This window comes from Astatotilapia calliptera, chromosome 14 (genome assembly GCF_964374335.1).
Source record: "Astatotilapia calliptera chromosome 14, fAstCal68.1, whole genome shotgun sequence".
In the NCBI taxonomy this organism is placed as follows: Eukaryota; Metazoa; Chordata; class Actinopteri; order Cichliformes; family Cichlidae; genus Astatotilapia; species Astatotilapia calliptera.
The window spans coordinates 1,949,574-1,974,907 of record NC_137435.1 but is presented as its reverse complement, the minus strand read 5'-3'; the positions used below and the strand labels follow the sequence as shown (position 1 = coordinate 1,974,907).

The 25,334-nt window shown below is 45.5% G+C and overlaps 1 protein-coding gene across 2 annotated transcripts in view; it reads left to right on the top strand.

Annotated features, from left to right (window-relative positions):
- Window positions 1–1,591: 1,591 nt before the first annotated feature.
- LOC113035772 (fibroblast growth factor 12) overlaps window positions 1,592–25,334 on the top strand; it is a 47,331-nt gene continuing 23,588 nt past the window's right edge. Inside the window, exon 1 of one of the 2 annotated variants that reach the window (XM_026191469.2) lies at window positions 1,592–1,926. In XM_026191469.2, the coding sequence (XP_026047254.1) occupies window positions 1,896–1,926 (31 nt within the window). In that variant the 5' untranslated portion in view covers window positions 1,592–1,895. Of the gene's footprint in view, window positions 1,927–19,925; window positions 20,154–25,334 lie in introns of those variants that run through there. The other variant, XM_026191468.2, reaches the window with a different exon arrangement.

Sequence of the window (25,334 nt, the reverse complement as noted above, 5' to 3'; positions counted from 1 at the left end):
TTTACAAGAAAAATGTTCGCCCCCCCCCCCCCCCCCCTTCTCGCGCGTGCACGCGCACACACGCACAAACACATCCTCTGCACGCGCCCATATTTTGCTCCATTGCGGTTTATTTCACACCTCAAACATTTAGTAAACAATTAAGCAAATACAAGTAAACAGCAATAAATTACAGGTAGTAAGAAAATAAACTTCTAACTCTTTTACGCTGCGTCCGCACCTACACGGGTGTTTTTGAACACGCAGCTGTTTCGTCCACGTAAACGACGTTTCGAATCATTGAAAACTGCGATTTTTTAAAACTCCTTTTTTGTGTTTACGTGTGGACGAGGAATACAGAGTTCGTCACGCAACGTCAAAGGTATGTGCCTTTTTTCACGTCACGCTGTGCGCACGTTATTGTTTACATGAGATGAATTGCAGAATGATAGAGACGAAATACTGTTAATCTGACTGTCTGCAGGTTTTACACGCAGTTACTGTCCCTCTGTTTAGAAAGGCAGAGGCGTCACGGTGGGATTATTTTACTGTATGTGTAATAATATTCAACATTGCTGTCAATGCATTTTTCAAAAAATGCCTCTCTGTGCAAAATGGGTTTAAAAACATAAACAGCTGTGGGATCCTGTTTGTCTGTGATTTAAACAGCAGTGCTGCTCCCGACGCAGGGAAAACCAACCCTGCAGGGAGACTTCGGCACCTGTGCAGGTGAAGCCAAAGGGAAGATTTGCTTCACCATATTTTCTCGTCTTTGGCTTAGAATGAAGTTGGTTTGGAAACATGTTCAGCGATGCTTCATCTCCCGCTTTGCGTTTCTGTGGGCCCCCCTGTGCTAGCAGTGTCCAAGCGTTTTGTCTTTTTCTTCCCCCCCTTTTCATACCACGCCCCCCCTGCAATGGCTCTGCGCCCCCCTGGGGCTGGGGGGCGGGCCCCACACTTTGGGAAGGTCTGCTCTAAGGTAAAGACCCCACAATCAAACCACGCCCTATAAGCATGCGCTTGGTGACAGTGGGAAAGAAAAACTCCCTTTTAATAGGAACAAACGTCTGACAGAAGCAGGCTGGGGGAGGAGCAACAATCTGAGAGACTGGTTTTGACTGGTTTGGGGGAAAACGTGATCACATTTAGCTAAATCTTAAGGAGTTGGCGTCAGTAGAAGCATTTAAGGTGGCCTGGAGGCACCTGCGGGCTGCGAGGGTCCCACCTGAACATGACTGGGTCTGCTTTTGGCTCGAGATGATGACGTATTGTGATGTTTGCTGATGAATCTGTGCTCTGCGGTCGTTTTAGTGTTTAAATAAAGCAAAACGAGCAGTGCAGGAGACCCTTCACACAGCTCCCCGTGCAACACTTCCTTATAGTTAACGGACAAGCAGTGCGCATGCGCGATGGGCCCCGAGTTTTGCATGTTTTTTTTTTCTTTTCTTTTGTGCACGGAGGTCGCGGGTTCGACTCCTTCTCTTCCGTTGATGCCCTGCGGTGGGATGGGCAAGACCCCGTGCCCTAAAAGTTCCTTCATCACGTTTCCTCCTCACACCAATCAGCACCACCATCGTGTCACCTTAACAGTGACGTCACTCCTGTGCTCTCCTGCCTCGAGCTGCAGCAGCACAGAGAGAGAGAGAGCGGCGCGCGGACACAGCTCAGGTGAACGCACGAGCCTCGACGCCCGCAGGAAGAAAAAAAAACGGCGAAGAAGCAGCTGCGGAGGATCTGAGAGCAGGTCCCGCGGTGCCTCCCTCCAGCTCTCCCGGTACCATCCACCCATCAGCGGTTCATCGGTGATCACATCATCCGAGACTCGACGCTTGTTGATAACAGCTGATTAAGGAAAGAAGGAAGGAAGCAAGGAAGGAAGCAAGGGACGCAGGCTAGGGGAGCACCTCGCCTCGGACATGGAGCTGGTTAAAGAGAAGGCACCCCCAGGTAGGACGGAGGGATGGGTGGATGAAACGGTGCATGGATGGATGGAAGTTTCCCTCATCCTGTGAGGGTGGATGAGAGGAACTTGGTGCTTTTTCCCGCAGAGGGAGGTGGATGGAAGGGTGGAGGCAGGATGAAGGGGACCCGAATGGATGGATGGATGTACGGGTGGATGGGTGGAGGGGACTGATGCATGTTGGGTAAAAGTGTACTGCGGTATCCTGCTGAATGCAGCTGCACTGGAGCTTTTTAGGTGTGGTTATTATGGGATGGGGTGCAGTGTGTGTGTGTGTGTGTGTGTGTGTGTGACAGAAGCCTGATGCAGCAAACACACACAGGCAGGCAGACAGGTGAGGGTGGTGATGCTGACTGATGCAGACACATGGATGACGGGTGGCAGGAGGACTGACGGACGCGGAGCGACTGAGCTGCTGTTGGTGCAGTGATGCTTCGCCTGGCCGTCCCGGGCTCCACGGCAACACAACTTAAAATATGGTTAATTCCATTCACACAACATCGCCGTGGACACCGGCCCAGAAACAAGCCTCAGAGACGCAGATCCAAAAGTTCTCCCCAAACATCAAAGGAATACTCGTGAATCCCAGGTCACCATTACAGCGATCCAGCTCTGACCTCAGCGGCAGCTGATAGTTTTATTAAACCCAAAGCTGAATTCCTCTCTTCGTTCTTTGTGTGACGATGTCAGACTCAGCTTAAACTAAATTCATCTGAGAATATACATTTACTCGATTTATTATTAAAATAACCAGTAAGAACAGGACCACGGTAAAACAAAAAGAAAACAAGAACGTTCATTTGGGATATTTTAATCATTTCCTCCTAATTCACTGCTCTTAAGGCCTCGTGCACCTCCTCGCACACGGAGGCGAGCAGCGGAGAAAACAAGTTTGAGTCAAAAACCTTCAAACATAAAACAAACTTCCTGCTCGCTTTTAACTCCACGAAACAGAACTGGAGGAGACTCGGCGCCTCCCTCTTTGTGGTGTATGGATCCGTGCAGACGAGCTGAAGACGCTCAAAACACGTGTCACCACGCGGCATCCATCTTGAAATCCTCCAGGCGTTTTGTTTGGTTGTTTGTATTTACGGATTACCTGTAATTTAAAGTTTTGGAGAAATGAAAACTGCATGTAGAGAAAAACTCTCTGAATCTGAGAGAAGCCATTTTTATCCTGGCAGTGAAGATGCTGAGATCCAGATGTGGCTGAAGGTGGTTCTGCTCGTATTTTAAACTTTTCTCTGCTTTAGCAAACAAGTCCAGCTGTCTCGTTCTCCTTGTGTCGTCTCATTTTTGTGGTGGAAATGCTTCCTCCGGTAACCACGGTTACATTAGCAACGCTAACTCAGCTGTAAGCTGCTGCATGTATGAAGCTTTTTAATGAGCCTGGTTCATTTTAAGTGTCTAACTTGTTGATGAAAATCAATTTATGGCAGCTGCAGTAAAATCAGGTCACTGCTGTCAGCCGAGCACACGAGGAAGCTGGTAATGCAACGCTTCGATTGCATCATTCCTTTATCCTGGTAAGCGTCTGATTGCTGAGGTCTCCAGACTGCAGACGTGACAGCTGACCATCAACACCAAGATTCAGCCGTTACACCAGAGGCAGCACGGGGTCCACGACTTTCAGCCCCCGCCCTAGCGGCACGCCAGAAGTTTCGCACAGATTTTCGTGCTGTCTCTGCGCACACATGGAGAGGCTGCAGCATTAGCAGGGTTAATGCACTTCCTGCAGTTATATTTCCAGCTGGTTTCCTGCACCCACTCTGTCAAAGAAGCTGATCATACATGTTTCTCATATTTGACATAATTCTAATTTTGTTCACCTGTGCCGTCATATTTTCTGCTTTAAAAAATCCACATTTTGAGGTTGGAGGGGTTGGTGGTGATCGTGTTATTTGGCCTCTGGGTCTCTGTGAGCTCCACACTGTGAGGAGCAGTAAAATGAAGTGCACTCGGGCTGAGAGGAGGAAGGAAGAGCTTGTGTGGCCTGAATAACAGCAGCATGTGGTAATCTTTATCTTAGTAATAAATAGAAAGTCCCAGAGTTTGTATTCTTATGGCTCCTGAGTTTGGCTCCACCATCAGATCTGTCTGTGTGGAGTTTGCATGTTCTCCCTGTGCTTGCTGGGTTCTCCAGCTTCCTCCCACACTCCAAACATGTGCAGTTAGTGGGGTAAGGTTAATAGGTCATTCTAAATCACCCATAGGTGTTAATGATTGTCTGTCTTTATGCGTTAGCTCTGTGACAGACTGGCGACCTGCTCAGGGTGTACCCTGCCTCGCCCAGACAGCTGGGATAGGCTCCACCCCCACTGCGACCCTGAATTAGACAAACGGATGGATGAAAATATTCTTAGAAATATTTATTGGTCATGTTTTCATGTAAAGGTTGAGCAGATGCTCATTAATGTGTCTGCAGTGTTGTTCTTACACTGCCCAACAAAACAAGTGCACAGCGGCTAATGTTAGCATGTTTTAAACCGGCGGGCTCATGCTAGCTATGCAGACGGCACAGCAGCAGGTTTGAAGAGCAGAAAGCAATGATGATGCTGCAGAGAGAAGCAGCTCTGTGAAGGACTGCGATCCACCGTCTTTGCATTTAGTTTGGAGTTTTCATTGATTTTACTATTTCACACGTTTTCCCGGTTTGGCACACACGTCAGCCAACTTTCCAGCCGAGTGCACACACTCCTCTCTCCTCTGATCTCCGACCTCAGTACATCAGTACAATCATCTCCACTTCTGCTGCAGCTGAGCCAGGGACCACAACTCCGCCACAAACCCTAAAGGCTACAAGAGGGAAAAAACTGAAAGATCAACATCTGAGGAGGAAACCAGACGAGCATCTTTGTGTAACGGAGGAGCCTCGTATTACGCCGAAGCGCTAAAGTGGCTCAGGAAGAGTCTTAACATCAAGGCTGATCTCTCACAGCGAGAACGCCTCCAACACCGTCAGCAACATTTAGCATCTGCAGTCTTCGTCTCCTGAAGGTTCTTATCCATATCAGATATTATACATGTTGCCTAGCAACCACCTAACAATGGACGAGAAAGCCACGGCAGTCAGAAGCATCCGGGTCTCCCAGCATGGATGAGAGAGAGCTCAGTCCTGTGGTCGGTGCTACGAGGACATGTCAAAGTTACTGATGACACCAGGCAGCAGGAGCAGCAGGCCAATTCACAGTTGATATGTTTTTATTAAAGCGTGTTTGTGACAGATGTCGGCTCATAAAAGAAGACTCACAATAAAACAAGCGTAAAGCAATCCTGCCAGGCGGCTTCCTGCTGCCATAAAACAGAACGCGCTCCGTCGTCGCACTCGCCAAAGATAAACGAGGCTGAACTTTGAGCTAACTGCTTTATGAGTCAGACTCCTTTATGTTAACATTTGGTGCCCGACAGTCTTTCTCTTTGATGGGGAACAGAGAGGCCTAACCTGCAGTGTGTTGCTGCAGTGCAGCCTCTGTAACATCTGGCCGGAGCGAGTGTCAAAGCTCCTCCAGATGTGGTCCGAGCTGGTTCAGAGACACGTGAAAGCTGTGCTGAAGTCAGTGAAATGTCTGTCAGTCGAAAAGAGTTCAAAGCTGCCGTGAGTCAGCTCTCTGCTGTTCAGGAGAGCTCACAGCATCAGCGCGCTGTATTATCAGCAGAACTGCAGGCCAGTGCAGCTCTCAGCCCACCTGAACGACGGGGAATTATTCTGAGAAATCCTCTTTGTGCCAGCGAGGCCGTGCTGGTAGAATAAACCACGATTATCCTTTAAAAAGCAGAAATGCATTTATTTTCCTTAGTGTGCTTTTTAAAAATCTCACTCTCAAAGCTCTGCATGCTGAAGCAGTCAGAGCTGCTCCAACAATCAACAGTCACATGACACAAAGCTGACGTCTGCTTTAAAAACACAAAACAGCTGGTTTATATCATAGAGAGCCTGTGATGTATAGATGTAGCTGCAACAACAGAAAGTCCGCTATGAGCAGCAGTTGGAGAGAGTGGGAAGGAAGAACTCCCTTTTAACAGGAAGACACCCGACAGCAGTCTGCTGGGAGTGTTTGTGAGGGAGACAGAAGAGAACAGGTAGCAGGACTGAGGGGGCTTCAGGGCTGTAAGCCTACAGGAGGAGTCTGGTGTCGCGTCACTTCCTCGTCATGAAGCAGTTGAAGTGCTCTAAAAGTAAACGTCCACAAAAACCTCATACTGATTCTGTAAATGTGTCAAATATAAAGCCGTCCAGTGTGGGGGCGTGGCCTACTGCAAGCCCACATCAAAGAAAGAGCACATTTTCACCCAGTGCTTTGTAGAAAATGCAAACATGTAGACCAGAGACTTTTATTTTGGCGAGGGAGAAGCTTCAGGGTGCAATGATTTGCTTTGGGCCTGCTGTTTCACAACTGTCAGGTGGCATGGCCTAAAGGGGCGTGGTCTAAAGGGGTGTGTTTGTTTACAGCACACAGATCAGTGTGTTGTATTGAATCTGGGATCAGATCCACACCAATCAGGATGATTCAGTGACCTGCTGCCCAGAACAGAAACCTGAGAGACTCTGTGGACACACACACACACACACACACACACACACACACACACACACACACACACACAGGGAAGTGTTTATGTCGATTTCAGGTTGTGTTTTCACCCAAACACTGCCGGTATCAGTGTCTCTGTGTACCTGTACACCTTTGTGTTGTTGCTGGCTGGAGTCCTGTTGCAGGCTCGCCATGTTTGAAGCAGATGATTCTCACTTCCTGTGTCAGAACGCTCAATTTCATGTTTTCTAAAAACGAATGCCTCACAAAGACAGTAAGATGTTGTGTTCATATAAAACAATAATCAGTGTCATAGTTATAAGAAGCGTTCTTGTTGTCTCTTCACTAACAGGCTTGATTTTAGAGTTCCTGCTTCTCCTTCACAAGTGAGATGAGGTGGATCTTCCTGTCCTCGCTCTGCGGGGGTAGAATTACTCTGCCCTTTACCTTCATGTGCAGTCCTGTGGAAAAACACTCGGCATGTCGGAGCGATCGAAAAGGTTGCGGTTGCTCGGCGCGAGCTTCCCCTCCCGTTACTGAAAAATGAAATTAGAGTGTCAGGAAGTGATGATTTACCAGCCGGTGAGAGCTGCAGTCAAACCACCGGGGACGGAGATGCACAGCCTCACCTTTAAAACACTCACAGAGCAGATCTGAGTGCAGTTTTCAGTGATGAGTCCATCACTGATGACTTTGTTCACTTACTGGATTCTTGAATATTGACCCAGCTCTCATATGTTGGTGTAACAGCCTCTGCAGTGACTTCACCTCAGCGTCATACTAAGCAGGTGTGAGGGCGTTTGGTAATCCGCCTGCAGATGAAAATTTGACCAACTGTTCCCACCTTTACACACCTGCAGGTATCACTGCTGTGCTTCCAGCCAGGTGTTTCTCACACAGACTTGTGTTTCCAGGTATACTTTGTGACCGCCGCTTCGCTCGTTTCCCTTCGGGCAGGCTGCTCAGCTCGCCGCTGCGACGGTCTTCAGTATCGTTCAGCTGCGAGCTCAAACTGCCGACATCCTGAAATATGCACGAAAGCTTCGACTCCTGGATCGAGGGTTGAGATGAACACAGCAGAGCCTTTGGTAATCGAGACCTGTGTAGAGGAGGTAAAAGTCATTAAGGTTTCTGCAGGTGACCCTGTGGGAGGAGTGTTAACCTTTCCAGCAGCCCTTTGAATCGGTCTCCCTGTGGATGTTGCCCCTTTTTACCCCCCCTGCACCTCCCGCCTCCCACAGACGGTGCTTACAGTCCAAAACAGTCTTTGTCATTTCTTTCTGTCCTTTAAATGATACGTAAAAGTTCATGAGTCTCTGTGAATGCAGTCAGAAGTCAGTTATCACATCAGCTGTCCCCTTGCACCTGTCTCACAGTGACACCTGTGGGCGGGGGCGTGTTTAAAAGCGGGGCGGAGCCGAGTGCCTGCCTCCAGGCTAGTTTGAGCTCAGTGTGAGCGGTCAGCTGAGGGGAGAGGAGATGCTCTGACTGGTGGGTCTGTCACAGTAACACACGGAGCGTTTAGATCACATCAACAAAATCCTCATTTCCGTCACCTGTCACAGCTTCTCACAGCTGCCTCCATTTTGGATCCAGTTTCTCACATCCATCGAGCTCCTGTGCTAACAGGCGTAGCTTTCGTGTCTGCTGGTTGTTATGATGAAAAAATACCTGCAGGTAGTGTCGGCAGCTGCTCCGCTACAGCCGACCGGCGCCGACAGTTCACGGTTAAAACGAGCAGCGTCAACAGCGATGACAGAATCTGTCAGCTGCAGCGTTTTCATGGTAATTAGACTGCTGGTTAAGATCGTGTGTGAGTGAAGAGGCATCACGCTGCATCATCTCGCTGCTTCTGTAGCTCGCTGCGATACAGCACTGACACTTTCCTGCAGCGGATCGATTCCTGCAGGACATTAAGCTCATTATCTGGATCAAGCTGCAAAAGTCAGTGGCTTCCAGCTGCTGTTTCACTCAGTTTCAGTCCGTAATCGAGCGCTCGGCTCCTTCTCAGGTTGCAGCAGCAGGATGTGGACCTGTTCCTTATTTCCTGTCGTTTCTCTGCTGCTCCGATGGATGTTCATCTGAAACATGGACAGAGTTTCAAACACTGACGTCAGATGTCGTGTTTACGAGGGGCACCCAGTCAGGAGAAATTTGCCACCAAGCCCTATTATAAGATAAAGAAGGATTATTTTGGACTATGAGTCATGCAAAGCTACCCTAACAGAATCAGAGAGTAGAAACAGGGAGATGGAAACGAGTTCTTTTTAAATTAGCTAATGTGAATGTTCAGGAGATGCTAGCCCACTCAGCAATCATTCATTCGCTGGTCAGTTTGCAGGCTGTCGATGGTTTGCAGGAAATGAGACGTGAAACATCGTGTCCAGGACAACGTCTACGAAATCTGACATTTTTCATTTAAACATGGAAGTCTATGGAGACTGACTCAGTTGGAGTCAGGCCTCTAGTGGATGATAGAGGAACTGCAGCAGGTTTAAGTCTCCATGAAATAACCAGAAATATATTTGAGCTTTGGCTGCAGGTCTTTGCAGATTTCTCTGAAACGTGGTTTGATTTTGATGGACTGTTGATTAAACTGTTCCAGGAAACTTAGAAAGCGCGTACACGAACGAAAGCAGAAGGATCTTTTTGAATAAATTGATGAACGATCGGCCCTGGATGGCCTGAAGTACAGCTGAGTCCTCTCACAAACGAGCCACCCTCCTCCACTGTGTGGGAGATGAACATAAAAGGCAGAAGATGCTGAGCTCAGCGTGCGCCAGCCCCTCCCTGTCTGATGTTTTATGGCCAGTGCGTCTCCATCATTCCCAGCAGCGCTCGGCTCTCCGTTTTAAACAGGAAGCTGGAAGTGGAACAGCAACAACATCTGAGCCAGTTTATGATCGTTTTACAAAAGCTTTTTCCAAAGCTTCACATTCAGCGTGGAAAGTTACTGCACGCTTGCTGCATCATGCACGCTCTTTAAGCAGCTCCCGAGGAGCAGAGGCCAGGACATGGAAGCAGAAGTCCGAGGGCATCGGGAGGAAAAGCAAAATCACAAACAGGAAGTCACTTAAACCTCATTTTGAAACAGCTGCAGCTGAAATGTAAAAACATTCGTGTTTAGAGGTCTTTACCTCTGTGAGGATTTTCTGTCTGACAAAGCAAACATATTCACCTTGGCTGTCTGTGATTGGTTGGCTGTTCTTGTTTATTGACATTTTATTTTGAAAGTTTTGTATTCTAAATGGGAAGAGTTGGGACCACATTGTTCAGTTCGACAGACTTGCTGCTGGTGTGTTGTTATGACTTTACACACTGTTAAATAATGACATCAGACTGGTGCAGGAACTTTTGCACATCACACTAAAGGCCTCTTTTCCTACACCATGTTCAGACTCTGCTCAGAAACAGTTGGAAACCCCTTTACGCCTCCTAAGGTTGGGTGATTGGATGAATCTGTCAGCTCTTGGTATTGAGTTTTGGGCAGTTTGTGTTGTAGTACCTTGCTCATTTAATATTATTTAAGGTGTTTTTATCCCAGTTTCTCCTGTTCAGGAAGTGTGGAGTGGCTCTCTGTTCAAAGGCTCCAGGTTTCTGAGTGAAATGGGTGTTTCTAATAGGTAAAGCTGAAACTGCCTAAAAACCAAGTATGGTTTGGCTTGGTTATTACTTTAGAGCCAGGAAAAGAATAGGCCAGGAAGAAGATGGAAGACATCATACTTACTCACAAGCTCTAACCTTCACTGTTACACTTAGAAGTTGCAAAAGTCCCTTTTTGAGTGCAGGATATTTTATTTAAGCAGTTTAGCAGAGGCAACAAAACCCTCAATCGAGGTAGGAGAGGGGTACGCTCAGGCCTGACACTAAGTCCCATCCGGGCCATGACTGATGAAGCAGTGACCTCCAGCTCCTTACCACCCCGGACGGAGTTTTCACTTCTTGGACATCCATAACAGGAAACCGTGAGAATGCCGCTATGAGGCTTGATTTTTAATACCTTCTAGCTTGTCAATAAAGTGAAACCTAACCCTAGTCTTGATTAGGTCCGTAGTGACGTGGTGGATATGAACAGCTTAAAGTCATTTACAGAACCATCCAGGGCTTCGGTTACACTCTCCGTGATGGCCCAAACCTTGGACTTTATGTTTAGGTGAAAAGTAAAAGCACTTAAAGGAAAACAATGTATTGTTGGATGTTTGTCAATCTGAATCTTTAGCCTTTGGCTTAAGCTGATCTGACATCATGCACAAAGACTCAGACCTTCGAATGGAGGCCATCTGGTAATTTCCAGTCTTGGTGTAAGGTGTCGAACTCCAGGCCTCATGGGTCCTGCAGGGTTTAGATGTGTCCTTGATCCAACACAGCCGATTTAAATGGTTAAATTACCTCCTCAACATGTCCTGAAGTTCTCCAGATTCCTGGTAATGAACTAATCATTTGATTCAGGTGTGTTGACCCAGGGTGAGATCTAAAACCTGCAGGACACCGGCCCTCGAGGCCTGGAGTTCTCCACCCCTGTTGTAAGGAGTTCATTGTCACCGCAAAGCAAGTCCTTCCAGAAGCAGGTCAGATATTCTGTGTCCTGTTTGCTGGATAAAAACACGAGGCTGAGACCAGAACGTTCCTGACGATGGACCGAGTGACCTTCACCTGAGACCGGCCTGCACTCCTCTGAGTGACCAAACCCAACCTGGACTCTAAACAGCCGGAGACTTGGTGCATGTTAGGAGGTTATTAGAAGCAGAAAGCCTGTCACTATAAAATGATCTGTAATATCCAGTTTGGACGACAGGAAACAGGAGGTCCGTCATCTGAGGAGAAGAGCGTCCCATGAAATATGGGAACATGTCAAACCCACATTAGTGCGTCTCACTCTGTCCTGACAGGCTCGCAGAGATCTGAATCATTTCCCACTCCGTCTTCATCAGCTCTTCGTGTGTGACAGCTGCGATTCTTGGCTGTGTCACAGATGTTCTCTCTTACATTTCTGTAGTAAAGGCGTCGGGAGGATGATGTTGGTTTAGATTTCAGAGCAGATTGATGGTTCAGCATCTTCCTGGTGTCACGGCCTTTTTGGCCAGTTGCTCCCAAAGACAGACGAGCTCAGACGCATGTGTGACTCACTTTAAACCTGTCGTTTCACCTCCAGCAGGCTGAATTTAACCTCCTAATATCCACCCATGACAACCTGTCTGTGATTAGGGTTAGTTTGATTAATGTTCAGCCATTTTTATATCATTTGTCCTTTCTTTTACCCAAATGGAACATAAAAGCTATATTTTTATCTAAAAATAAACACACACACACACACATATAGCTCAGAGAAATAATCAAAGAACCTCCAAACTCATAAATATGCAAGAAGCTGCTTTTTTAGGCGGAGGACTGGATGATGGTGATCACACCACAGACTCTGTGACTGGAGATGAGCACACCAAGACCACAGTCTGCTAACACTCACTATTCATTCCAGATCTTAGTTGAAGTACATCTGCTGCTCGTTCGCAGCTCCTTGTTTTCATTCTTTGGCTGCACTCGGGTCACATTTCAAAATGATCCTTCTTTGTCTGATTCTGGGCCTCTCACTTCACCCACTGCCTGAAACAAGCTGGTTTAGTCCCCCTGAGCCTTTAACCAACTCACTTCTGATCGGCTGCCGAGAAAGGAAAGTGGGTGGGGCTTCTGTGCCTGAGACAACCATATTAGGGATATTGACTCTATGACATCATACACATCAAAGATAGAAAAACCTGCGTGAAACTGAGTGTTCAGAGCTGTTTGCAGAGATTATACTCTGACCTCGTTGTTAAAAACTTTGTCCATGTTTAATATGAACATCCAGCTTCACTGGAGCAGATATTGGACCTGCAGTGCGTCGGACATGCAGCACGTTTTATTTGGGACTTCTGAGCTGGATTTATAATATTTTATTCAGCAGCAGTGATAAAGATAAATGGTTAGTTTAGCTACAGTGCTGTGATGTTGTGCAGTATTTGTTGGGGTTGGCATGATTGCTTGTTTTTTGATCAGTAGCTGTGATTTTTGTTAAGTATACATACAAACACTGAATGATTGTTGCCTTTAGGGAGAGGACTTGATGCTTCTGTTTGTCGGCAGCTGTGACCTTGAGCTGTGAAAAAGCTTTTTTCCTGCCACAGAGACAAAAACGCTACTGACGGCTGAAAGTAATCAGCAGACCTGCTGTTTTATTACCACAGAGCCTGATGTCACCTCTGCGTCGGCAAACGGGACAGCGTGCAAAGAAAACGTGGCATGGTCCTTTAAGAGTATCGCCATGGAGACGGTGTGAAGGGGCGAGAGACGGCATGTGTCATAGAGAGAGAGGAGCAAGCGAGCTTAACCTAAAAGTGTATCGTCATGTAGACAGAGAGAGAGAGAGAGTCAGCAGACCTTTCAATTATTTATGAGGCTCCTCTGGAAATGGTCTCTGCAACACACACACACACACACACACACACACACACACACACACACACACAGGGTTGATGAACAGTCTAATGTAATGCGGTGGTGTGGCTGCAGCAGCCAAGCAGGATGGATGTCTCTGCTGCATTAACGCTCCCATCAAACCCTCTGCAGCTCCAACAGCTTCCTGCATCCACGACGCTTACCCCGTCAAAATAAGAGTCCCTACCTGTTTGTAAAGGACCAGTCCGTCCCTGCTTCGCCTGTGCAGGTGTGTTGATAAAGTATGGTCATGTGATGTTTTCAGTCGAGAAAGTAAATCCAGAGCTGACTTTAATAAATCACAACTTTGTAAAGAGTCTGTGACCTACGAGGGAGTCACAGCCACACAGAAACGTATGAGGTGCCGTAAGGGACATTATTACTGAAACGCTCTCACACACACAACTGAAACGCTCTCACACACACTACTGAAACGCTCTCACACACACTACTGAAACGCTCTCACACACACAACTGAAACGCTCTCACACACACTACTGAAATTTTAGCTCTCACACACACAACTGAAACGCTCTCACACACACTACTGAAACGCTCTCACACACACTACTGAAATTTTAGCTCTCACACACACAACTGAAACGCTCTCACACACACTACTGAAATTTTAGCTCTCACACACACAACTGAAACGCTCTCACACACACTACTGAAATTTTAGCTCTCACACACACAACTGAAACGCTCTCACACACACTACTGAAACGCTCTCACACACACTACTGAAATTTTAGCTCTCACACACACAACTGAAACGCTCTCACACACACTACTGAAATTTTAGCTCTCACACACACAACTGAAACGCTCTCACACACACTACTGAAACGCTCTCACACACACCACTGAAATGCTCTCACACACACCACTGAAACCAGAGGCATTTCCGCTGAACAGGAAGTTGTTTCCTGACAAGGAAACTGATGGAAAAAGTGGTATATTTCAAAACACTACAAGGATTTCTACTCAGCAACCTGCTAGTACAGCAGTCCCCAACCTTTTTTGCACCACGTAAACGATATAAAAATAAAAAAACCATAAATATAAATGTGTTCGAATTTTTGTGGAGGAATAAAACCCATTACATAGAAAGATCTCAGCTTGTGAAGGGATACAATAAAGGTGGTATCAAAACTCCAGAATTGGAATTTATGGTTGGCACCCTTAGAATTAAATGGTTAAAATCTTGTCTGTCACAGCCAGACTCTACTTAGCTCCACATCCCATGATTCTTGTTTAATAAAATAGTATACAGGATTAGACTTTATTTTGAAATGTGATTTTGCGGCAAATAAAATCCCCATAAAGATATCAAACTTTCCAAAACAGACGTTGCATTTTTGGGAAAATGAGATTTACCCACAACTTCTCCCCATAATTCAACCTTATGGAATAATAGGGTAATAACACTTAATCAAAAATCAATTTTCAAGAGTGACTGGTTTGAACAAAAATATTATATTCATAACAGATTTGTTGGATGATAACGGTGTCATTCTAAGTTACACAGACTTTTCAGAAAAATATTGTCTAAACTGTTCTCAAAGAGAATATAACAAATTTTGTGAACTGGTCCCACTGCCTCTGCTTCATTTGATTAAAATTTTTATGATATACGATAATTTCTCATCAGTGCTCCCAAATTTATTGCTAGGGCAATGTCAGGTGCTTGATAAAAATGCAATAAGAAATTTGTTAGTAGTTTCTTCAAAGACAAAATATTTCATAGTTACAACAGAATGGTTACATGGCATGGTTCTAATTTAGTTATTTCATATACACTGGATAAAGCATACTAAAAATTTATGAAATAGCCTATTCTACCTAAAGTTAAAGAAACACACTTTAAACAAAACTAATACTGTGGCAGAATTTCTAAAAAAAGAGATTTGGCTTTGAGGTGGATCAGTGTTCTTTTTGTACTGATGAAAATGAAACCCTAGAACATCTTTTTTTTCCTATGCCCTATCACACAATGTATTTGGTGCAACTTAAAAAATTGGATTTCCCTAAATATTAATGATGTGCCACTGTTTGAATTACATCATAATTTTTTTTATATGGATCATCTAGCATTGGATGTCTCAGACATTATTAACATCATCATACTTTTGAGTAAATATCATATCCATTGTGCTAAATGGAGGAACGCTAAGCCTTCTCTCCCTGGTTTTATTGATGATTTTAAGATATTTTTCTTTGCTAAAAAAGACAAAAAGCACATATGCAAAAAAAATAACCAGGATAATGCACGTCTCCCGCTATTCTAAATTTTGACTTATGCTGAGGCTAATATATTGTTAAGTAATGCAGCTGTCTCACTAAGGTCCAGAATCGATTTGTTCCACGATTCGATTCAATTCAATTCGATTTGATTATGGGGAATTTTGACAGTCAGAAATATTATAATTCAGATCAGTACGTTTACATATTTTTGTATTTAAAAAAAGGAAGCTGACACACGCAAGACTTTATCAAAGGTGTGAGCATCACAGCAGATGCCTTTGTGTCAAAGTAGCTGAAGATAAAACACAGAAAAACATGTAGGTGATTTTCCTGGCCTGGGATTTTATAAAAAATATTCTGCAGTACATCAAAAACGAAAGAAAACCATTAATCAACATATGAACGTTACCTCTGACGTTACAGCGGTTTTATTAGAGACACGGCTAACGTTTTGCATTTTGCATAATTTTAAAAAGTTTAAATTTATTCAGTATTGAACGGCAGAAATTAGGTTTTCTTTTCGGAAGTAAGTAAAAGGGGAAAAAAAGCAGCGGCCGACAGCCTGTAAACAACAGTAGACTTGTGCCTAACAAGCAAGCGAATAATACAGAAAACAGATTTTTAGACGGGAAACTGTTCTTGAAGTACAGAGAGAGAGAAAGAGAGGGCTGTGCATGACGTGCGATTTTATCGTGGTGGAAGCAAAACAGTGAGGGAATTCATGACGATGTTTATGTGAAGCGCAGTTTGGATCTTCTTTTGCTGCTGGTTCAGTCAATATTGTTTGGAGAGAGATCAAACCAACAGCTTTAGAATCGGCGCAAAAACGGGGTGAAAACAAAGCGCGGACCTGCCGACAGATCAGAGTCAGCGAGCTGTCGGCTTTCAGCCCCGACCGTGTCCGTGCTGTCGGTGAGAAAGGCGACATCTCACTGATTCTGATCCGCGGGTCGCGCTGTGTGTTTACGTCTTTGTGCAGAAGCCGTACCTGCTCTCATTTACTGTCTTAGCTGTTTGGTGGTTGTTGAAATTTTGTGAGGTTTCACCAGAGATTCTGGCATTTCGGGCAAAATAAATTTATATTAAAAAATCGATTCAGGATTTTAATGAATCGATTTCACGTTATCCAAGCCAGAATCGATTTTAATCAATAAATCGATTATAAAAACCCACCCCTAACTAACAGGTTGCTGAGTAGACATCTGTGTAGTGGTTTGTTTGAAATCTAACACTTTTTCCTTCAGTTTCCTTGTCAAGAATTAACTTCCTGTTCAACTGAAACACCTTCCTGTTCAACTGAAATGACTTGGTTTTTCAGTAGTGTGTGTGAGAGCGTTTCAGTAATAATGTCCCTTACGGCACCTCATAGAAACGACCTCTGAGTATGAGCATAGTGAGTTAGACCGGCTTTGCATAAAATGTAACTAATCTGTATAAGTAGCACACACATAGTTTTTTTTGTTCAGCAGTAGTGTGAGACAGGGCGTTTCTAATTTTAGCGATATTGATCACATGGGAAAAAAAGCAGACCTACATATTTGTTTAATGTACACGCTGAAGGAGAGATGACTGCAGGAGATGTTTAAGATGAAAAAGGCCCGAGCACAGAACCCTGTGGAGCTCCTTTATTCATTCTGACAGATTCATAGTTTATTTTCTGCCTTTCGCTCAGAGGCAGACGGAGACAGTTTGCAGGTTTGATGCTGTTTTCTGTCTCAGTTTATCCTCTGTCATCTTTACTGACGTCTGTCTGCATGACCTTGGGAAGAGAAGAGCATCAGCACATAAAAGTGAACTTAAAAAGCTTTTAATACCTCATTAATTTAAGGTGCTGGGACACGAAGCGGTGACGAAGACCAGGTCTGGACGTGAGCTGAGCGCGCTCTGTAACAGAGAACCGTACAGAGGAGCCAATCACAGCATCTGATAAATGAACGTCTGATGACTTTATTGTTATGATTGTTCAGCACCTGACGCTGTCATTAGCTGGCTTTGCATGATGCACAGTTCAGAATAAACCCAGAGTTTGATCCTCTGTCTGAAACCCGCTCCCCACCCACTGAGCCAGCTTTTCTCTGATTGGCTGCTCCTCGCATATGGCCATGTTAAAGATGCCCTCTCTTTGTGACATCATAGAGATCCAAGGATAGAAAAAAACTGTGAAACTGAGCATACATACACTGAGCTGATTATAAGATGCTTTACATGGACGTACATTTATGATAAGGAGATAAGTGATCAGCAGACTGCAGGCACAGATTCAGCCTCAGCTTCTTCTCCTCTGGGTTCAGCTGCAGCTCTGAGCTCTGTTTTCCTTCCACCATGTTTCTTGCTGTGTTGTGCTGTGTTTCATTCTTCTTCTTCTCTGCCGTGCACCTAAAGGTTCTTATCTTTAATATAAACACAAAAAGAAGATGTCCAGAGAGAGCCGAGCCTGCTGACAGCTGATTGGATCATTGATCACACAGGGAAACGTGGATGCAGTGGGATGGACCATCTGTCCTTCAGTGCAGCACCCCCCCATCGTCACGCCCTGACGCCTGCTCTGCGCCCCCTGCTGGTCACACGGGGAACAGACTGCAGCAGCTCGAGGCTGCAGCTGAAAAACAAACACACATCCTCAGCATCGGAGACAAAAGGAGGCTCGACGGGGCGAGCCCAGCTGCTGGTCAGCTGTTTGCTCTCAGCCAACGCTCTCCAATAATCAGAGGATATGAAGCTTCAAACATGATGATGTACGTGTAAACAGACTGAGCTCACAGAGGCTCTCAGCTCCAGTGGGGATGATTTTTATAGGAACCTTCATCATCAGAAGCAAATGTAGAGATGTGGAAGGTCACTGAGTGTTTATTTACGGATGTTCATTCAGATGAAGAGAACAGCCTCGTCTTCGCACTTTAAACACAGTTTAAAACTGTAATCAGTAATAAGAAGTGATGTCACAGAGATGGGATATCCTTACATGGTCATCATCTTCAGGCGTGCTCCACGCAGAAGCCCCTCCCACCTTCTGTTTAGTCTTTGAGTTTGTGAAGGGACGTGACTAAAACAGCTTGTTTCAGACCGAGGCTGCACCGAGGCTCGGTGTGAGATAAATAAGGATTATTTTGAACTTTAAGTCATGCAGAGCTGCTGTGGTGGAGGCCAGAACGGAAAGACGGAGCTGGAAATGATCAAAATGAGGGAAAGATGGGAAATGAGCGGCTGCTGTTGTTGTAAAGGTGCAGAGCTGGAACATCTGCCGGCACCTTAATATTATTTATTTACATACATAAAGATTTTATGTAAAGTACTTTCAGGAAAATCTTGGTATTGATTTGGATGTTTAAAATATTTATCATCACTATGCTGTCATTAGAGCTGCATCCTCGCCCTCCCTCATCACTAACACGCAGCCGGTCTCCTCCGTCAGAGCTGCTCCGGAAACCCCGCTGGGATCTGCATCCAATCATCTCTGCTTTCCTAAATCAATACTGTGACATCACGGAGGACTTAGATTTAGAAACAGGACTGAGAGGAGTTACAGGTTCCAGCAGATGTCTGGTAGTCTTTGTTTTTGGCACAGCAGGGGGCCAAAGGGCTTACTGGGAGCCAGATGACCTCAAACACAGACTGGATACCAGAAGATTTCCAGTTTCTCTCTGAAGTTCATGTTCGAGTTCTCTTGACAAATCACAGGTGATCAGGCAGGTAGATAAGAGGGCGTAGCCTTCCTGATTACAGGCCAGCTTAGATATCAAAGAACCAATTAACAGGATAGTATCCTGGGAGAATGACATAGATCATCAAATATAGCAAATAATGTAGATTTCAAAATAAATAGTAAATAAACCCGGTCCTAGTTGGTGCTTGGAGACAACCCACACGAGCCTTTGACTGGAGCCGTGACAGATCCACACACAAACGTACTGAGAGGAGAGGCTCCTGGCACTTCAAATACACCTGTGATTTCTTTGAGCCAGAAATGATTAAGTCATTAAGTTAACGGGTGCTTCACACGGACACAGGTACCTGCTAATCTGTTACATCCAATTAAAATCCTGGAATTTTACTCAAAAAAACTGGAGCTCAGACTTCATAGGTGGTCTGTTACCACAGCGACCTCACAGCAGCCACATTATTGGTTGGATGATGTCATTAAAAAGGCTCCAACAGCACAAAATCAGTCCAGAGGTCCAGTTCAGGTGAAGCCTGACACCCACCTGTGTCACCATCCACCTGTCAGTCAACGAGGCCACGCCCCTATAATGCAAACTGTGTTACTGCTGTATTTGGTTCACCTGAGATCCTTCTCTCACTCCTCGTTATCTGGGGACTCGTACCTATTTTTAAAAGTTGGATTTAGCAGATGATGTTTTTAGACCTGACAAACGAGCCTTTCGTGCTTCATAAACTTGCTGAGGTTTGGTTTACGCTGCTTTGCATAACCAGGAGCTGCTGCAGAAACCAGCTGTGTAACCTGACCCCCCTCTGTGATTTATCAGGCCTGCAGCAAACAGTGACACAACTCGTGCTCAGGACAGGAAATCATACTTGAAACTCACTCACGGACCGAGTGAGTCAAATGCGCAGCTGGGCGGGAACACGAACCTTCTGACGTCTGAAAACCTTTGAGGAGGCGACACGCGAGCGCTCGGTGTTTACTACGACTGTTGGCTGTTGTCAGCGTTTCTCTCGGTATTAATGTACCAGCAGCTGGGCGTGGTCACGTGGAGGCGTGTGCAGCACTCTGAGCCTCTGTGTTTAACAGTGACTGGCTCTCGGCGACAGATCCAGTGGCTGCCTCATCGATTAGCGCACTGATTGACTGACTAATTAAGTGACTGGAGCTTCAGTCTCAGTCAGCTTTCTGCCTGCCATGACCCGTTATTACAGCCTGTTTCGGCGTCTGCTGTCCAGAGAGAGTAAAGGAGAGGAGGCCGATGAAGAGGAGGGCAGCATTCACAAAGACAGCAGCCAGCAGGGTGAGTCCTCAGGAGACACGGCGCCCACCTGAGTCCTCTCTCATTCTTTAATGCTCACTTTGTTTTGTAGTGATCAGAGCTGGTGAAAGCAGAGGAAGACTCACAACTCAGAATCATGATGTGATTTAACCTCACAGTTACCATGTCCGCCTCTATAATCTCATCATTTACTTTAAATAACAGAAATATGCACAAACATCTGTCCCTGAGTCCGGTCGCGCTGACTTCTTTTATGTTGCTTCTGTCTTTTGTTGCATGAAGCTGCAGAAACGTCTTTTTTGGGGGGAGTTTATGTGAGAAGGTGTTTCTGATTCAGAGTAGACTGAAGAGTTTTAGAGGCCACATTAGCTTTGGGAAGTGTGGGACCCTTGTTCGTCTCCTTTCTGAAGCTGAACCCTGAAACTTTCCAGAAGAGTTTGAGATCGTCTTTCACAAACTGGAAATGTGTTCTGGAAAGTTCCTGGTGTGTTTGCAGCAGCAGGGTGGAGCAGCTGAGGGAAGTGCTTGATGGAGGTTTGCTAACAGGACGGGCATACAGCAGAGTGTCATCTGCAGATAAACTAACGTTTAGTTCATGGAGGATGTTGTTAGCATAAATATCACAAATACATGAGATAAGCAGAGGTCCAGAGCTTTGTGGTACACCATCATTTAAGTGTAAAATATGTCCAAAACCAGAGACGTCACAATAATCATGAACCTACATTCTGACTGTGACCATCGTAAAGCACGCAGCGAACCAGAGAAGAGAGATGATGTTTCTCTGTAACTTCTTTTACACAGAAACTGATATCCTGTTCAAGTTAATCAATCAAGAGTCTACCTAACATGGTTTTTGTGTTGTTATTGAGTTTATGCCATTTTTATTTGTTTGTCTGCCCAGTAAATGTGAAGTTTTACTGTTGACATTCATTCAAATGGCCACCAGGGCGGCGATATCTGTGGTTGCAGAAAGACTTCTGGTACTGTATATGTGTGAAGAAGGGGAAACAGCTCTCTGCCCTAAACTAGTTAGCCAATGAGCATGCAGTTTCACAGTCACCATCATGGGGAAAATGCTGTGCTTGAGGTGTCATAGCACAACTTTGCTAACCATGTAGCGTCGCAGTGGGCGTGTCCATTTGTTATATTGCACTTGGCTCCTCCCTCTGTGCGCGTCTTCCTGTTAAGTGTTTGTCTTTTGGTAATTATCTGTTGGTTTTTTCGTCATATTTCAGTTTTTACTTCCTGTCTGTCACTTAGGCTGTGTCCCAATTCAGGCTCTGCAGCCTTAAAGGCCGCATTTCAAGGCCGATTACGTCACAGCGACGCGACGAAGGCTGTCCCAATCCAAAGGCTGCTCGAAATGCGGCCCTCAAATGCGTCCTTCATTTCACTGAATTTTAAGGACGCGGCGGTGTAGACTTCGTGGCCCAACATATCCCAGAATGCATAGCGTGGCGGTGGGTTCTGATAATTTTGCCGAAAGAAAACGGCGGATGAGGGGCGCCCGAAGAGTGAACTTTAAGTAAGTACTGAATATTATGTCACTTATTTATGTGCAAATGTTTAATAATGAAGAACATTAAACATTACTGTTGGTCACATGTCGGCAAAGTCATGTGACATCAGTGACGTTTGTACTAACTTGGTTTTAAAGCCTTTACTTTAAAATATACGCCGTTCAATAGCTGAGCTTAATCAGAGAATGATCAAAGCTCATGTAGGAACAAACAAACAAATGAACAAAAGATTTTCTCCTTCATTTCTGTCAAACAAAGCTGTATGACACGTTTCCAGCTGTTAGTATCATGGTTGCTAGGCAACCTGGGCAGAGCGACGGAGGCTAGACCGTCCCATTTCACAAGCCTCGCACTTCCGGCCTTAGCGGTCTTTAAGTACGCGGCCCTTGAGGATCGTTGAGGCTGCAGACCCTGAATTGGGATACAGCCATTATCTTCACCTGTGTCTTACTTCCTGCCTGCTTCTTGTCCTGCATCATTGTTGTTTCTAAAACCTTCTGCAATATTCTGTTTCTTCTCACTTTTTGTATTTTGCATTTATGTAAATACTTCAAGATTCAAGAAGGTTTGTTGTCATTTTGCAACGTATTTATCAAAATCCACAGGCTGAAACAAAATCGGTGAAAAATAAGAATACAGTAATAAAAAACCAAAGGAAGGATAAATAACAATCAAACAGCAGCTTCTGTAAAAAACCACACTCGCTCAGCTAGCAGCGATCCTCTCTCAGAGAGGGATCACTTCTCGGAGCTTGTGAGTTTTGGACGTTGTTGCCTCGTTGGAGGACTGCGCTGACGTGCATCTCTGTAGTCATCGCTTTGGTTGAATTCCCACGGTCCCTGTCTGCAGAGCGAAAGAGCCACCAGCACACAGCACCAATCCCACATGTATCATGACAGGTCAGCAAAGACTGCAACGTGGTAACAGCCTGCAGTCTGACTATAAACCGTAGAAAAGAGGACAGCGAAGCAGAGACGGCTGGTTTGTTGCAAACCAAGAAGACGATAAGTCAGGATAAGATTGTGTGACGGGGGGGTTAATGTGAAAGTGTGAGGCTCTAAATATTTAATCTTAAGTTTGGTCAAAGTGAAACAAAAGCTGTGAAAACAGAAAATCGATACATGTCGAATACGTCAACACGTCATCAGCTGATCTGTAGGTGAAGACTACACGTGAATAACACGGCACACCTGCTGCATGGATTTATTGTGTGTCTGATTGGTGTGTTGTTGTGTTTTTGCGCTTGCTTGGATCCCATGTTGTGTTGGAGTTGTTGCAGGTCGAGGTCTCTGTGCTGCAAAAGAAAGCCAAATGACATGCAAACACCTGAGTGTGTGACTGCAGGGACACAACCTGTGCACACACACACACTTCAGTAAAACACCTGCTGCAGTGAAACCTGCGACTCGTATAAATGACAGAAAGCTCACAGAAAACAATTTTTCTCATGACGCGCTTCATGAGCAGGTGTGTTTTTATAATGGCGTTTAGCGTGTAGAGGAGTGCCTGTGAAGTATCAAAAACCAGCTTCTGCAAATGTTACTGTGCGTCCTGGCCGCGTCCTGGCCGCGTCCTTACATGTCCCGTGTTCGCAGACGATTATAAATATCAGCGTCAAGGTCTCGGTGTCTCACACCTTCATCAGCTGATGACTGACAGATTCTCACATCACCAAAATATCTGCTTATATATAAACACACAAACCCATCAGCTGCTCGGCAGCAGGACAGAAACCTGTCGTCCTTTGTTTAGAGACAGCAGGAAGTCTCAGTTAAACGTCACATCTGGACTCCAGGTGTCCCCCCCCCCCTCCAATAACCAGTCCTGATGTTTTTGGTTCCCAGGAATAAGCTGCAGTTCCTCTAACGTCCACTGGGGGTGTCAGTCCCCCCAGAACTAAACATGTTTACAACCCGATAAAACAAACTGGTTTCGTCTCTAGAGATCTTTGCCTGTTTATAATTACCATTTTTAGGGGCGTGGCCTGTGTGACTCGAGGTTTCCAGCAGTTTGCAGAAGCTTCTGTGACTTTATTTGAAAGTTTTCCAAGCTCATCCTCTGACAGCTGGGAGTCGAGCTGAAGCGACAGGCTGATAAAACACAGAGTTTATTCCAACAGCCCAGAGCTGAAGGCATGATGATTCACGGAGCATCCACAGTGACGATAAAGCTCATCTCTAAACTGAAAAACTGCTGAATTACTTTGGATAAGTGTGCCTAATAAACTGGCAGTGCGGGGGGAGATTCTGGGTCAGTTTTCTTGGAGTTTCTCGTTTTAGTTTTGAGTTTCTGTGTCAAACAAAAAGCAGCGAGAGCAACATTTAAAGGCCTGTGACAGAAACAGAACATGCTAACTAAAATTAGCCCACACACTGTGTGCGCGCGTGTGTGTGCGTGTGTGTTGTCTCCGTTATATTTACAGCTTCGTGTATTTCTGTCTGAGCAGCTGTTAGTCTGCTCGGCTCAGTCAGCACTTTGCATTTCTGCTGCTCCGACCCGGAGACCCGTCCATATCAAGTGACTCTGGACGGACTCGAGTAGAAATAGCGCACACACACTTCTTAGGAAAATGTCAGCTATTAAAATAAATGCAGACGCACAATATTCAGTGTGAGCACCTTTATTCTTCAGCTCTCTGTTGTCCCGTTAAGCCGTCTCAGGAACAGTTCTCCAGGCTTCTTGGATGTTTCTGTCCTTTGCTCTGTTCTCTGTCAGGATGATCTCACACTGCTTCAGTGATGTGAGGTCCGGGCTCTGGGAGGCGGACCCATGACCGACGTGTGCGTTTCTATCCAGGTGTGCTTTCACTGCATTAACAGTGTGATTGGGGTCATTGTGATGCTGAAAAATGAAGCTGCTGCCACTCAGATGTTTCCAGATGTTACTGCATGATGGCTCAAACTCTGACCTCATAATTCATCAGTTCGTCCAACACCGCTGACTGACACGCAGCAGAACCGTCAGTCTCCACCGTGTTTCTCTGATGTCTGTAACCTCTTTGATGGACCTCCTCCTGACCTCCTCTTGACCTTGATGTGCGTCCATCTCTCCATCAGACCTGTTTCTCTGCTCAGTGAAGCGACTTCCTGACAGCCGTCCTTCCACTGAGAGCATCTCTGATGAAGCTTCAGTGAAACAGTCGATCACCATCTCTCAGCTCCTGTGTCAGGTCTTCCAGGTCTGCTGTAGATCTTTAGTTTTTCATACTGGACCACGTGGGTCAAACTGAAGAAGCAGAAAGGCTCCTTCATCACAAATCTAAGCACCTTCAGCATCATGTGGAGGGAACACGTCACTGCTTGGTCGGCAGCTCGTCACAGATTTATCTTTCATGTTGACTTCCTGTTTCTAATTCAGTTTGGTTTCTGATAGCTTCCAGAGTTGGTTTCTTTTTTGCAGCTCCGTTTTTATTGTTTTACAGTTTTTACAGTTGTAGTTTAATCTCATAAACCCACATTTTACTCACAGTAGAGGAAACACTGTGAGCTCATTTTGAATTTGATGGCAGAAACGTGTCGTAGGACTTTGGATATCTGATCATCTGCAGTGAATAATAACGTTTCAGGACAAAGCAGAGCCAGGACTGCTGAGCAGCTAGAATCCTCCATCAGTGCCATAAACCTGCATTCTATCGTGAGGCCACCAGGTGGTGATAGCTGTGGTTGCGGTCGGCGGGAAA